The sequence below is a fragment of the Mustela erminea genome, chromosome 4, assembly GCF_009829155.1.
Source record: "Mustela erminea isolate mMusErm1 chromosome 4, mMusErm1.Pri, whole genome shotgun sequence".
Taxonomy (NCBI): domain Eukaryota; kingdom Metazoa; phylum Chordata; class Mammalia; order Carnivora; family Mustelidae; genus Mustela; species Mustela erminea.
Genome location: NC_045617.1, coordinates 73,515,716 through 73,532,181, shown reverse-complemented (window position 1 = coordinate 73,532,181; position 16,466 = coordinate 73,515,716). Strand labels below are relative to the sequence as shown.

At 35.2% G+C, this 16,466-nt stretch overlaps 1 protein-coding gene across 5 annotated transcripts in view; it reads right to left on the bottom strand.

The window, feature by feature from the left end:
• ECHDC1 (ethylmalonyl-CoA decarboxylase 1) overlaps positions 1 to 16,466 on the bottom strand; it is a 67,803-nt gene that overhangs the window by 33,910 nt on the left and 17,427 nt on the right. For 3 of the 5 annotated variants that reach the window (XM_032339587.1, XM_032339589.1, XM_032339588.1), the window contains exons 2-5: positions 12,373 to 12,594; positions 9,024 to 9,166; positions 1,980 to 2,032; positions 579 to 659 (exon numbers count right to left, since the gene is read on the bottom strand). In XM_032339587.1, the coding sequence (XP_032195478.1) occupies positions 579 to 659; positions 1,980 to 2,032; positions 9,024 to 9,166; positions 12,373 to 12,592 (497 nt within the window). In that variant the 5' untranslated portion in view covers positions 12,593 to 12,594. The remainder of the gene's footprint in view (positions 1 to 578; positions 660 to 1,979; positions 2,033 to 9,023; positions 9,167 to 12,372; positions 12,595 to 16,466) is intronic. The other 2 variants (XM_032339590.1, XM_032339586.1) reach the window with 1 other exon arrangement.

Genomic DNA, 16,466 nt, shown 5'->3' with positions numbered 1-16,466 from the left:
ATTGTTATTAAGAAAACTATAAGGAAGAGAGGCTCCTGGTTAAGCATCTGACTCTTGATTTTGGCTCAGGTCATGATCTCAGTGTCCTGGGATCAAGCCCTGCTTCAGGCTCTGTACTTAGTGTAGAGTCTGCTTGGGATGCTCTCTCTCCCTCTCCCTCTGCCCATACCCTTGGTCATTCTCTCCTTCTCTCTCCAAAATAAATTAAATCTTAAAAAATAAGAAAGAAAGAAAGAAACCATAAGGAAGAGAAAATACATTTATAATACTTTTCTGTATTCATATGGAGGGGAAGGGGTGGGAGGATGGGGTAACTTGGTGATGGACACTGGGGAGGGCATGTGTTGTAATGAGTACTAGATATTATGTAAGACTGATGCATCACAGACCTGTGCCTCTGAAACAAATAATATATGTCAATTAACTGAATTTAAATTTAAAAAAAAATTGATAAGAAGAAAATAGTCACTAACTGATCATCCTGTTTAAGAATATAATTAATATTTATATTCCAGCAAAAAATAAGTTTGAGCATGTTGATTATATTTGTGGAGAGAGTAAAGCGATTTTCACCTTACCTGAAATCACATGCTGTAGTAACTTCTGCTCCTCCACCCAATGCCCGACCTTGAATCAGCGCAACACTTATTAAAGGGAGTCTGTTTGTTGAAGGAAGGAAGGAAAAAAATGGATGTCAATATTTTTCCTTTCTATATTAACTTACAAATATTACTCTAAAAAAACTTGAGATGCAGTAGAAACAAAATTATTGAACTGTGTTCACAATAACAAACATACCTCAAAGGATAGAGAAACCCTGTGTGTATCGTGAGGAATAACAGTGTAATTCTTAAGATATAATAATTCATACTAAATGCTATGTAAGTTTATCAAACTACCTCCCTGAATCATTATTTTTAAACTATTAACTCTATTTTTATATATGAATATACATAAAATATATAAAGTATATAAGTACCATATGAAATATATACCTTACATATATTTTTATATATTACTAACTGCATTTTTAACTATATATTGTAACTTTCTCCTAAATAAATGAATGTTTTTTATGTAATATAAAGCTCCTACAACTCCTCAGGCACTGACAATCAAGAATAATTCAATGTGATCTTATCTTACTCCATTTTCATTGATGTCAAGCTAGATGGTAAAATTAAGGCTACATCCAAAGGGAGGAAATGTGGCAGAGAAGACTAAGCTCCAAACTGTGTTATTATAAAGATTCCTACCAAATGCCTTTTTTATTACCTATTGAAATGATCAATAAGCTAAAACTATATAAAGAAATAGGTCTGTGGTAAAAATAAATCTCTTCACCTTTCCTGTATGCAAAGACCCACTTTGGAGGAGTGTGTGAGTATTACAAGGTAAATCCATATGCTTTGAAAGTATGGAGTATTTTGTAGGTTCTAACTAAATGCAAAGCTGCACACCTAAAGTAATGGAAAATATATTAACACATTCTGCTTCCAAATAAAAGGGATCAAAAAACTTTAAGATTTATATAAGAAAAAGTCAAGTTAGGGAAAGGAAGGTGAAGAGGAACTAAAGCAATGAAGAAAAGTATTTTAGAATAATGTTTTGATTCCATTATTCTTTCTAGTCTCTCACATATGAAGAGCACCAAAAATAGAGTGATGGTCAACTAGCCAATCAGTAAGTATGCTAAATAATATGGAATCTTAGTTTTTATAATTTTATAAGCTCTTTAGGAAAAGTGCTATGTCAAAATTTTTTTTATCTCTCCCTTCTCTTATCTTTAAATACCTATGCATACTTCACTAATATTTAATTAAATGACTATTCTAGATAGCACAAATAGATAGTTCATCATTAAAATAAATATAATTTGAAAAGCGGGTATTTTTTAACTGGTGTAAAACAGAACAATGAAGAGCTCTTTTTGTTTTTTTAAATTTCATATTTCATATTTTAAAAAGAAGATACATTACCTCATCAATCTTGTTAAGGTGTTCTGCATGAACATACATAAGACCAGTCCATCCTTTAAAAAAGAATACGCATAAACACAAAGTATAAGTGTATTATATAAGAAATTTGTCACTTTTTTTTCAGGATTTAGAAAGAAATGAAGCCAAAAATATACCCAACTTTTTTTAAAATGAGGTTTTCACTTAAAACTCTTTGATGCTGTCAGAAATGCAAATGATGCAGTATTAGATTTTGTTGCCCTCTTAGGACCCCTTGAGCTCAGCTCTACATGAGGTTATTAGCAAAGACTTTCGCATGTGAGTCAGATCACATACTGCAGAAGAGTGTGAAGTTCTACTCAGGGTAAGTGGGAGAAAGAGACATACGATGCACCCATTTATTATCCCAAATTCTGATTCCCTAAGAATATAAAAATATGAAAAACAAATTTCTTAAAAGTACAGTTGACCCTTGAACAACACAGGTTTCAATGGCATGGATTCACTTACATGTGGACTTTTTATAGTACAGGACTGTGAATGTGGTGAATGTGTGAATGTGTATTTTCTTCCTTATGATTTTCTTAGTAACATTTTTTCTGTAGCTTACTTTATTGTAAGAATATAGTATATAATATATATAACATACAAAATATGTGTTAATCAACTGTTTATGTTATTAGTAAGGCTTCCACTCAACATTAAACTATGAGAAGTTAAGTTATTGGGTAGTCAAAAGTTATATGCAGATTTTCAACTGTGAAGGGTCAGGGGCCCTAACCCCTGCATTGTCCAAGGGTCAGCTGTAGTCTAAACTTACTGCCTCTTCTTTTGTAACTCTCATATGTCCTTCAACCTAGTGTAATCTAGTCTTTAGTCTTCCCTCAAAAGACTACCCTCAAAGGTTTCAAATAATCTTCTATTTGTTAAATGACTTTTCCTTATCCTTATTCTCCTGTCTCTATAACATGGGTATCTTGCTTTGAACAGTTTCTGTATTTTGAAAGCCTCTTATAGTTTCTAGCAATACTTTCCACTCTTGATTATCTTCCTATTTCTTGGATTGTTCCTATCCAGTTTTCTTCTTTGCCTCTTCTTTTTTAGCTAAATAAGTAATTTAACACCTGTAAATTCATGTATTCCTCAAAATCCAATCCATGATTCTCTTTCTCTTCTTTACCTACAAATTCTTCCTTGGAAGTCTCATCCATCCCTATTGCTTCAACTCTTGTGTCATGCAGACTCCCAAAACCTCCTAGAAATTTCACATTCTGCCAAGATTTCAAATTCAGCATGGCAAAATCAAATGGGAGTGGAAAGAGCTGAGTTTGGATCCTAGAGCTACTGCTTAATAATAACATGAACTGGAGCAAGTCCTAACTGAACTGAGTTTCCTCATCTAAAAGGAAGGAGTGACAAATAAAAAATACTTGTTCTATTTGACTTAAATGATGGTTGGAAAGATGAAAATGTACCTAGATACTCTGTAAAAAAAAAGGATCTTCTGGTCAATAAGGCTCAGAATTTTAGTATTTTCTTTGATTCTTCCGTTTTACAGGTCACTTCCAATTATTTACCAAATCCTTTGAAGTATTTCCAAAATAAATCACTTCATTTTCTATTTACACTGCTGCTACCCTAGCTCAGACTTATGTTACTCCTACTTAGATTACGACAACAGCCTTGTTTCCTAACTAGAAATGCATTTCCTAATGATACTGCATCAAAGTATATTATATTACACAAGGTATTTTAAGAAATGCTTAACAAACTGAGAAGAGTGCCAAATAGAAGAAATTCATTTCAGTTGGGTCAGGGTAGTTGGGAAGGCTTTATAGAGGGGAAGGGAAGATGGCATTTGCTAGGTCTACACAGTAAGCCTCTAGAGAAGTTGACAAAATGCCTTTTTTATCCTCAGAAGCTAATGCAATTTTTTGCATATATTTGCTTTTGAAGTTAAATGAATCAGATGAATTTTAGATGGAAAACTATGTTATTCTAGAAAACAAATGTACTCAATGAAAGGTAAAAAACCAACATAAATATAAACTTCCTAACTGAAAGCCTTTATCACAAAGGTCATTCTATATTATAAATTGAAAAGAAAAGTAACACAAGCACAAAGAGCTAGAAGGTTTAAAACTAGACTGATTTATAATCTATTAAAATCTATAGAGTAGGGGTGCCTGGGTGGCTCAGTGAGTTAAAGCCTCTGCCTTCACCTCAGGTCATGATCCCAGAGTCTTGGGATCGAGCCCCACATCTGGATCTCTGCTCGGCAGGGATCCTGTTTCCTAACCCCTCTCTCTGCCTGCTTCTCTGCCTACTTGTGATCTCTGTCTGTCAAATAAATAAATAAAATCTTTAAAAAAAAAAAAATCTAAAGAGTAGAGGGGCACCTCAGTGGCTTAGTTGGGCATCTGCCTTCAGCTTGGGTCATGATCCTGGGGTTCTGGGATCGAGCCCTGGCATCAGGCTCCCTGCTCATCGAGGAGTTTCTCCCTCTCCCTCTGCTTGTGCTCTCTCTCTCTCTCTGTCAAATAAATAAATAAAATCTTAAAAAAAAAATAAATCTGTGCAATAGGGGTGCCTGGGTGGCTCGGTCAGTTGAACATCCAACTTGTGTGATTTTGGCTCAGGTCATGATCTCATGGGTGTTGAAATAGAGCCTTGTAGCAGGCTCTGAGCTCAGCAAAGTATCCACTTAAGATTCTCTCTCTCCTCTTATGCTGAGTGAAATAAGTCAAGCAGAGAAAGTCAATTATCATATGGCTTCGCTTACTTGTGGAGATAAGGAATAACATGCAGGACATTAGGAGAAGGAAAGGAAAAATGAATTGGGGTAAATCAGAGGGAGAGACAAACCATGAGAGACTGTGGACTCTGAGAAACAAACTGAGGGTTTTGGAAGCGAGGGGGTTGGGGGTGACCGGTGAACCTGGTGGTGGATATTAAGGAGGGCACTTATCGCATGGAGTACTAGTGTGGTGCATAAACAATAAATCTTGGAACACTGGAAAAATTTAAAAAATAAAAATTAAAAAAGAAAAAAGATTCTCTCTATCCTCTCCCTCTGCCTCTCCCCCTGCTCATGCTCGCACTCTTTCTCTAAAATAAATAAATAAAATTTTTTTAAAAATCTGTACAATAAAGCCTGTTAAATTATCTCAATAAATTAACTTTAATAGGCCTATTTTCTATTATACTAGATTTAGAGTACTTAAAATTCTGGCAGAAGCATCTAGAATTGGTAGAAATGAAAGTGAAGCAGGTATTAGACTGTATACTCTTATAATTGTTATCCAAGGGTGCCTGGGTGGCTCAGTTGGTTAAGTGTCTGCCTTCAGCTCAGGTTATGATCCCAGGGTCCTGGGATGAGTTCCGCATCAGGCTCCATGCTCAGCAGGGAACCTACTTCTCTCTCTGCTTGTGCTCACTCTCCCTGACAAATAAAATCCTCAAAAAAAAGAGAGAAAGGAAAAAAAAAAATCTCATTCAAAAGATGTTATGCTAAAAATGTTTAAAAGCAGTACAGAAAAATTTGTTAACAATACAGACTCTAAAGCTAAAATGCCTAGGTTGAATCTGGGCTCTACTACTTACTAACTAGTTTGGCTTTCAGCATGATACCTAACCACTCTGTGCTTTAGTCTCCTCACCTATAATAATAGTACCTATCTCCTTAGGGTAGTTAGTAATGATTAAATAAATCTGACATGTAAAGAACTTAGTGTCTGATATATAGTAATAGAACAAGAAGTGTTATCTAGCACTAATATTATCTATTATCTATCATAAATATTATCTAGCACTAATATTATTAATAATGCTATTATTAATATCAGTAATAGCACTGGCAATCAGACAGTGAATATGCTTTGGCTTTAAATGTTTCATAAAGTAGAGATTACACTGTACTAGCAGACATGACCTAGGAAGAAAAAAGATCAGATTTGTCCCCCAAAGCTACTGGGCCAAAAATGGTTAAATGCTCGGGCCCTTTCCTGGGCTGTAGGAAGAAAATAAGCCAATGAGAGATAAAACCCAGCTTATGATAGAATAAGTTGAAAAAAAGGAAGCAATGAAAAGCTAGATCTGCTCTGATGAAAGAAGGCTGGGAGCTGGAAAGTAACAAAAAAAAGGTTTTAAGAACTGCTCAGACAGTGATATTTTCATCCAGCTAAATGATACCCTGAGGCCCAAACCTATTCCTCCAGCTCTTATTTGTATGACAAAGATAGGAAGCACAATGCTCAGCCCAAGTGTCAAAAGGAGCTATTATTATTTATTATTATTTACTCTGAGCCAGATTTATCCTGACTGGAAAAATGCTCAGCCTATAAAAGTATCTTACTTATCTCAGAACCATAAATGAGCCTTTCTCTTTTTTCCCTAAGTGCCTGTGTATGGATTTATGAATTTCCTCAAAATACATGGGAGGGCTTAGAGAAAATTAGAATAATTTGTCTATAAATTAATGAGGCTAAAATAAAACTGTACAACAGTAGTAGCAAAAGCAAAGAAGTCAGATGAGCACTTAATTTGAGGTCACTGTAGAAATTTAAGCAACAGAGAAATAAGGGCCAACAGTTGGCAGAAAAGTAACTGAAAGGTCAGGGAGCCAAGGAAAAATACTACCTTTAAGCTCTAGATTAAGAGTCTAAAGGTTTCTAAAACGCCAGACTTTTCCTCGAGGAATTACACCCATTCACTGCAGAATGTTTGTTTTCACTTATCTTGAAGATTATAATTGGATTTTGATGATTTTTGCCTTCTGAAAAAAGACTTCTGATAGTCTACAAAACATCTGTAGCATCAAATCCAACTCTTATAATTGGGTTAATCATTAGATTTTTTTTTCTATTTTATTCTTTTCTTTGTCCCATAACTTTCCAGGGCTAATCCATATCCTTGCCTCAATTTTTTTCAACCAAGGATTAATTGCCTAATAGGGACAGTTGAAGCTCTTTATTCTACTCATAAAACAAAAAATAACAAAATGAAACCAACTTCTTAAGATACCAGCTACATTTTAAAAAGTAGACTGATAAATATAATAAAATTTTGATGGTTACTAATGCTATTATGAGTCCATCAGGGTTTCACTGTATTTACTTCTATTTATATTGGGTAATTTTCACTAATAAAGTATTTTTTAAACTTTGAAAAAATACACTGGCAAAAACATCAACATAATTCTTTTTTTTTTTTTTAATTTATTTGACAGATGGAGATCACAAGTAGGCAGAGAGGCAGGCAGAGACAGAGAAGCAGGCTCCCTGCTGAGAAGAGAGCCCGATGCAGGACTCAATCCCAGGACCCTGGGATCATGACCTGAGCCGAAGGCGGAGTCTTTAACCCACTGAGCCACCCAGGTGCCCAACATAATTATCTTTTTCAAAAAAAGCCATTTAATAATCACTTTCAAATATCTTATTATAATCAGAAGGGACTGTAATCCAATTAACTAGAATCATCTATTCTAATTATCTCATCATCCTCAGAAAAGCAAATTCACCATATAAGCAAATGCTAGTGATACATCTGCAATAACAAAGAGTAAGTGTATTAGATAAAGAAAAGCTTCACTTAGAGAAAGGCTGTTCATAACTCAATTTAAGAGTCTCAGAATACCTCAGCTGTGTGGGGCAAATGCATTGATACATACAGCTGCAACTCATACAGATGTGTGAAGCTCAAAAGTCCTGAGGCCATTTTAAATCTCAGTTTTACACACATTCATGGTTCTTTCACAGGCATATAGAAATCAGTATGATTCTACCTGCCATACGATCTAAAGAGACAGAAACAACCTTTTAACTAAAAGAAAGCAAAATAACCATTCACTTTTTTAGGGTATTTTCCTACCGGACTTACATCAGACCCAAAATAATCTCATATAATAATCATATTATAATAGCAATAATATTGTAATAATCTCATTATATCTATCCAGTATCTTTTATGAACAAAGTAAGGTACCTAGGAATTCAATCATTCCAGAGATGAAAAGTTATAATCAAATAACTTGCAGGTCATATAGCTAATTCTGAGATGACCTTGGGCAAAAATCCATACAGTCAAATCTGCAGCTTAATGCTCTAATCATTTGAACACAGAGCAAATTTTAAGTCTAGTGGTGCTACAATGGATCATCTTCTGGATAATGTTTATTAATACTTATATCTTTGAAAGAAAAATAAGAGCTAACTTTTTCAGACACTATCCTAGTATGCATTTTATATACATTATAGCATTGTAAATAGCTATAATCCTCACAATAGCTCTATGAAATACAAAATTCTCATTTCTAGATTAGGAAAATAAGACTTAGAAAGATTAAGTGGTTTGCCCAATCACTTACCCAGAAGGCATTGAAACCAGAGTTCAAATCCAAGTCTATCAAAATTACCAAAAGAGAGCGCTTTCCTCACAATTTTATGTAAATACAGATTATATACTATATAGGTCAGTATGACTTATGGAGTACCATTTAAACCTTATTACATACATACATCCCACACCAATAATTAAATGGCTATGAATACTTCTAATTTTTTTCCTTTTTCTTCCCTTCTTTATTTGCCTTGGGTATATGGGCGGAAGTTCCTAGGTTCCTTGGAGGATAATGGAAGACAACTAATAATGGAAGATAATTAGGATTCCTTTTCTTTCAAGATAATTCAGAAGCAAATGTTTTAACTGTTACCATTTGCTGAAGCCTACTATGTGCCAAAGCTTTGCTGGGTACTTTATATATGTACCTCATATAAAATTCCTCATCACGAGATGCTAAGGGTCTTCCACTTAAAAGAATTCAAACTCTTGCTGGTTTTAATGGGCTTTAGTGATTGCTAATCTTTTTGTCCCTCCTCCCCTCCCCCCGCCCCCACTATTTCAAAGTATTTGCAACCTCATCTTTGAGAAGAAAACCAAAACCTCTGATCCTCGGAAAGCTCTTAAAAGAGTAGCGATCATATTAACCATATGTAAAATATAAATATCTCAGTCACAGATATCTGATAAACATATGGAATCTAGTGCATAATTTATATAAATACTTGCCTCTGGAGTTGCTAATGCTTTCACAGCATTCAAATCAGATCCTGAGGAGAAAGTATTTCCTGCCCCACGGACAATGAGACCTTTCCCCTCTGTCCAATTTTCCAATTCAATCACTCTTTCCAGAAGTTGTAGCATCATAACACCTGCCAGAGAGATGAGGGGGAATCAAAGCACATAAGATACTGGAAAAAGATAAATAATTTAGAAACTATCAGGAGTCAGATAGGACTCTTGGATCCTACATTTTACAAATATAAACTGAATGTCTCTCAAATGTCTATTGTGGTGGTACCATGGGGTGTACACTAAAGAGGTATCCTTGACAGTCCCTACTTTCAAGTTTACAATATGTTAGTAACCTCTCTCTCTTTCTCACTGTCATAATTAAGAAATCACACAAATACATGGTTAGGCAGAAAATAAGTATACATCATACATGTCCTAGGAATAGGAAAATTAGAATGAAGAAAGGGTATGGTGGTAAGAAAAAATTATTTCTTAGGTAAAAGCCAAATATAGACCTGACTTCACAGTAGTATACATTATCTTAGTTAACAAGCTCAACAAGAATTATAAAATAAACAAGCTCATAACAAGAGTGATGCCTATATTCCTAGCTCAGATATAGGTCTGCCCCAGAAGACTGAGATATTAACAATCTATTGGGTATATGGTACATAAAACAAAGATAAGATTCCTACTCTACTCAAATAAGAACTATTATAAAAGGATGTTAGGTAAGGGACAGTACATATCATCTTGTTCCAGAGTTGACAAACTACGCTCTAACCCAAGGCATGCTATGAAAAGTACATTATAGGCCGCTAATAAGATACCTACCAACTACCAATTCTATGATTTACAGATTAAATTTTTACCTTAGTATCATCCCAAAATTCTTCTGGAGTTTCTTTATAATGGACAAATTTAAAATGGAAATAGCAGGGACTCTAATTCTTATACATGGTGATCTTCCAAGTTCACAAAGTTCATAATGCTATCAATGATTAAGTTTACTCTTTCCTCTGCTTAAGAAAATGCTTTAGAAGCCAATATAAAGATCATGACAGAGGATTAAAACCTGAAAATAAATCTGTACCACAAGGTTCCAAAACTTACTATATAAGCCCCATTAAACTATGTACACTACTTTGGAATATAAATCCCATGATATCAAGAACTATTATTCTTTTTGCCATTTCCTGAAGTAGCCAATAACGAAGTGGTTCTACAATAATGTTAATGCTATCGATTCACAAGTAACTAATGCAGCTATCCTTTCTAATGGCTAATTATGACCTAATTAAAATAGTAGCCCTACCCAAGGATGTCCTGGATGTTTTAGAAATATAGTTCTTGCTCTTCAAAGATTTATACAGTCTAGTAGCTCTTTACAAAAACAAACAAACAAACAAACAAAACAAAACAAAAACCACCGCACATTTAGGCTAAGAATAAATCGATATAAGTAAATATGGTTCTTCAATCATCCCTAATAGTTAAGCTTCTAAAAAAGTAATGTTGGTTTTGAGTATGAGATATATGTACCAGTACTTAATCTTTAACTCATCTTTTTAAACTTTGTAAACTAAGCATAAAAGTTGGAAGGAACCTTAATGGAGTACCTGGTTGGGTAATTTTCAAACCAGGGCCGTGGGGTTGCCAGCTCACTCATTTTCTCCCAGCTAACTCAATCAAACACCATAACCCAAATCAAAGCATCGCTGTTCATATTTGGTTTAAATATTAGCCATGAAATTAATATTTAGTAACATTTGAATGCCACTTACTAATATAAATTATTTATAGCTACTCAGTAAATTAAAACTATTATTCTAGTCTAATTTTTGAGAGCAGTCTTACCTTTCTAATTTTACTTACCCTAAGCTAATATTAAAATTGGGTTTTATTCTCTATAGCAGCTTAGATGTAGTGTTATTCTTTAGCAAAAGAAATATTTTATAATATACTGGCTTAAAGTATATTAAAATTAATTTCTCCTGTTTCCTTTTTTTATTTTACTTTTTAAAAATATGGCTACTAGAAATTTATTTTACATATGTGGATCACATTTATGTTCGCATTATACTTCTTTTTTTTTTTAAGATTTTATTTATTTGACAGACAGAGATCACAAGTAGGCAGAGAAGCGGGCAGAGAGAGAGGGGGCGAAGCAGACTCCCCGCTGAACAGAGAGCCCGATGTGGGGCTCAATCCCAGGACCTTGAGATCATGACCTGAGCCGAAGGCAGAGGCTTTAACCCACTGAGCCACCCAGGTGCCCCTGTGTTTGCATTATACTTCTATTGCATAACACTAATAGAGAGAGAGAAAGAGATCTCTGAATTATGCTGAAAGGAAGAAAAGTCATCTTTTGTTTTAAAGACCCACCACTGATCATTTACAAAGTTTACAGTCTATTGACTTTTGCCTATAGGTATGAAAATTTTTTATTGAGACATTTTTAAGCCCAGTATTTCAAATACTACAGTATATAATTTACCCCCCATGATTATGAGTGCATAACTGAAAAATAGAAATTGTCAAAGTCATCCTAACTGGGTAGTCAGCAAGGTTACTCATTAGCGCTTGCATAATATTATCAACCACCCATGAGGTACATCACTGACAAACAGAAACTGCCAAAATCACCTTGAAAAAAGTAGGAGTGCTAGACAGTCAGCAGTGTTACTCATGAGCTCTGTCATAACTTAGTAGTGTAATTCAAATTTGAACTTTGGTGTTAACTTACAAAGTACCACATGTCCTGGACGTTTGGGTCCCTTAAATATGAAATTCATGCATGCCCAAGAATGCTACCTAGCAAATAGAAGGTATTTACCAGTATCTAAGCGTCAGGAATGAGGAAACACATAGGCAAGGACAGTGTTTTCACTGATTATTGGAATTACATGGTTAAAATGACAGTCTTATTTCAAGTCACAGAAAAAACATTTTAACTAATTTCTTTTTTCATTTAAAGGTTTCTCTCTTCTGTTTTCAAAAATCTTTGAAAGCTCCTTCCCCTCGTCTCCCAGGGACATTAGCTAAACATAAACAAATGAAGTCATTACCTAGTCAGTAAAAGTCAATGGAAAAAATAATCAAGATTAATTTGCAAGTTTCCTTTCTATCAACATCCACATTAATGGATTTTTTAAAAAAAATTAAAATACAATTAGTAAAAAATGTTCCTGGTTCAAGTGACAGTTTTGGGTATTGAGTGTGAGTATGCATATTGTAACAGTATCACAACTTTGAAGAATTCTGTCACCAGAGTAGAGACAAAAATCATGTGATAGCAGCTTAGATTTAGTGTCATTCTTTAGCAAAAGAAAAATCTCTATACCTGAGAAGGCATTCATTTTACTTGGATTATTCAGAGTAAGAATGCCAATGCCACTGTCTTCCTTCTGAAGGTCAACGGATCCACCAGGAAACTGCTCAAGTTTTTTTTTTAATTCTTCCTCATGGAACCCATGAGATGTATTATAAAGTGATACTCCCATCTGATGCAGTAATTTTTTCCTTACAGTCAAAGATGATGTCTTCAAAAGATTTCCAGCCATTTCTGGAAAACAGAAAAATATGCAATAGTCAAAGTGAACAGTTTTCTAATATTATATTTAATTGAGACTACTTCCCCACATTTTTTTTTAATTTTTATCTTTTTATTAACATATAATGTATTATTAGCCCCTGGGTATAGGCCTGTGAATTGCCAGGTTTACACACTTCACAGTACTCACCAGAGCACATACCTTCCCCAACATCCATAACCCAACCACCCTCTCTAACCCTCCTCCCCTTCAGAAACCCTCAATTTGTTTTCTGGGATTAAGATTTCTTATGGTTTTGCTCCCTCCCCATCCCATCTTGTTTAGTTTTTTCCTTCCCTACCCACCAATTTGCCTCTCAAATTCCTCATATCAGGGAGATCATATGATAATTGTCGTTCTGTGATTGACTTACTTCACTGGGCATAATACCATCTATTTCCATCCACGTCGTCACAAATGGCAAGATTTCATTTCTTTTGATGGTTGCATAGTATTCCATTGTATATATGTAACACATCTTCTTTATCCATTCATCTGTTGATGGACATTTAGGTTCTTTCCATAGTTGGGCTATTGTGGACATTGCTGATATAAACATTGGGGTGCACGTGCCCCTTCGGATCACTACATTTGTATTTTTAGGGTAAATACCCAGTAATACAATTGCTGGGTCATAGGATAGTTCTATTTTCAACTTTTTGAGGAACCTCCATGCTGTTATCTAGAGTGGCTACACCAACTTGCATTCCCACCAACAGTGTAGGAGGGTTCCCCTTTCTCCGCATCCTCACCAGCATCTGTCCTTTCCTGACTTGTTAATTTTAGCCATTCTGACTGGCATGAGGTGGTATCTCATTGTAGTTTTGATTTGTATTTTCCTGACGCTGAGTGATGTGGAGCACTTTTTCATGTGTCTGTTGGCCATTTAAATGTCTTCTTTGCAGAAATGTCTGTTCATTTCTTCTGCTCATTTCTTGATTGGATTATTTGTTCTTTGGGTGTTGAGTTTGGTAAGCTCTTTATAGATTTGGGATACTAGTCCTTTATCTGATAGGTCATTTGTGAATATCTTCTCCCATTCTGTCAGTTGTCTTTTTTGGTTTTGTTGACTGTTTCCTTTGCTGTGCAGAATCTTTTTATCTTAATGAAGTCCCAATAGTTCATTTTTGCTCTTGATTCCCTTGACTTTGGTGATGTTTCCAGGAAGAAGTTGTTGCGGCTGAGATCAAAGAGGTTGCTGCCTGTGTTCTCCTCAAGGATTTTGATCAATTCCTGTCTCACACTGAGGTCTTTCCATCCATTTTGAATCTGCATGTGGCTGTCCAATTTTCCCATCACCATTTGTTAAAGAGACAGTCTATTTCCCATTGGACATTCTTTCCTGCTTTGTGAAAGAGTAGTTGACCATAGAGTTGAGGACCTATTTCTGGGCTCTCTATTCTGTTCCATTGATCTATGTATCTCTTTTTGCTCCAGTACCATACTGCCTCGATGATGACAGCTTTGCAATAGAGCTTGAAGTCTGGAATTGTGATACCACCAACTTTGGCTTTCTTTTTCAACATTCCTCTAGCTATTTGAGGTCTTTTCTGGATCCATATAAATTTTAGGATTATTTATTCCATTTCTTTGAAAAAAATGGATGGCATTTTGATAGGGATGGCATTAAATGTGTAGATTGCTTTAGGTAGCATAGGCATTTTCACAATATTTGTTCTTCCAATCCATGAGCATGGAATATTTTTCCATTTCTTTGTGTCTTTCTCAATTTCTTTCATGAGTACTTTATAGTTTTCTGAGTACAGATTCTTTGCCTCTTTAGTTAGCTTTATTCCTAGGTATCTTATGGTTTTGGGTGCAACTGTAAATGGGATTAACTCCTTAATTTCTCTTTCTTCTGTTTTCTTGTTGGTGTATAAAAATGCAACTGATTTCTGTGCATTGATTTTATATCCTGACACTTAACTGAATTCCTGTACAAGTTCTAGCAGCTTGGAGGGAGTCCTTTGGGGTTTCCACATATAGTATCATATCATATGCGAAGAGTGATAGTTTGACTTCTTCTTTGCTGATTTGGATGCCTTTAATTTCTTTTTGTTGTCTCATTGCAGAGACTAGGACTTCTAGTGCTATGCTGAATAGAAGTGGTGATAGTGGACATCCTTGCCATGTTCTTGACCTTAGCAGAAAAGCTCTCAGTTTTCTCCATTGAGAATGATATTTGCGGTGGGTTTTTCGTAGATGGCTTTGATGATATTGAGGTATGTACCCTCTATCCCTACACTTTGCAGAGTTTTGATCAAGAAAGATGCTATACTTTGTCAAATGGTTTTTCAGCATCTATTGAGAGTATCAGTTCTTGTTCTTTCTCTTATTAATGTATTGTATCACATTGATTGATTTGCAGGATGTTGAACCAACCTTGCAGCCCTGGAATAAATCCCACTTGGTCGTGATGAATAATCCTTTTAATGTACTGTTGGATCCTATTGGCTAGTATTTTGGTGAGAATTTTCGCAACTATGTTCATCAAGGATACTGGTCTGTAATTCTCTTTTTTGATGGGGTCTTTGTCCGGTTTTGGGATCAAGGTAATGCTGGCCTCATAAAATGAGTTTGGAAGTTTTCCTTCCATTTCTATTTTTTGGAACAGTTTCAGAAGAATAGGAATTAATTCTTCTTTAAATGCTTGGTAGAATTCCCCTGGTAAGCCATCTGGCACTGGGCTCATGTTTGTTGGGAGATTTTTGATGACTGCTTCAATCTCCTTCCTGGTTATGGGTCTCTCCAGGGTTTCTATTCCATCCTGGTTCAGTTGTGGTAGTTTATATGTTTCTAGGAATGCATCCATTTCTTCCAGATTGTCAAATTTGCTGGTGTATAGTTCCTCATAATATGTTCCTATAATTGTATTTCTTCGGAGTTGGTTGTAATCTCTCCTCTTTCATTCATGATTTTATTTATTTGGGTCCTTTCTCTTTCCTTTTTGGTAAGTCTGGCCAAGGGCTTATTAATTCTTTCAAAGAACCATCTCCTAGTTTCATTGATTTGTTCTATTGGGTTTTTTGGGGGTTTCTATTTCATTGATTTCTGCTCTGATCTTCATTATTTCTCTTCTTCTGTTGGGTTTAGGCTTTCCTTGCTGTTCTTTCTCCAGCTCCTTTAGGTGTAGGGTAAGGTTGTGTATCTGAGACCTTTCTTGTTTCTTCAGAAAGGCTTGCATTGCTAAACATTTTCCTCTCAGGACTGCCTTTGCTGTGTCCCACAGATTTTGAACCATTGTGTTTTCACTATCATTTGTTTCCATGAATTTTTTCAATTCTTCTTTCATTTCCTAGTTGACCCATTCATTCTTTAGCAGGATGCTCTTTAGCCCCCATGTATTTGGGTTCTTTCCAAATTTCCTCTTGTGAGGAAATTCTAGCTTCAGAGAATTGTGGTTTGAAAATATGCAGGGAATGATCCCAATCTTTTGGTACTGGTTGAGACCTGATTTGTGACCCAGGATGTGATCTATTCTGAAAAATGTTCCATGTGCACTAGAGAAGAATGTGTATTCTGCTGCTTTGGGATGGAATGTTCTGAATATATCTGTGATGTCCATATGGTCCAGTGTGTCATTTAAGGCCTTTATTTCCTCGTTGATCCTTTGTTTGGATGATCTGTCCATTTCAGGGAGGGGGCTGTAAAGTCCCCTATTATTGTATTATTGTTGAAGTGTTTGTTTGATTTTGCTATTCACTGGTTTATATAGTTGGCTGCTCCCATGTTAGGGCATAGATATATAAAATTGTTAGATCTTCTTGTTGGACAGACCCTTTGAGTATGATATAGTGTCCTTCTTCATCTCTTATTATAGTCTTGGGCTTAAAATCTAAATGAC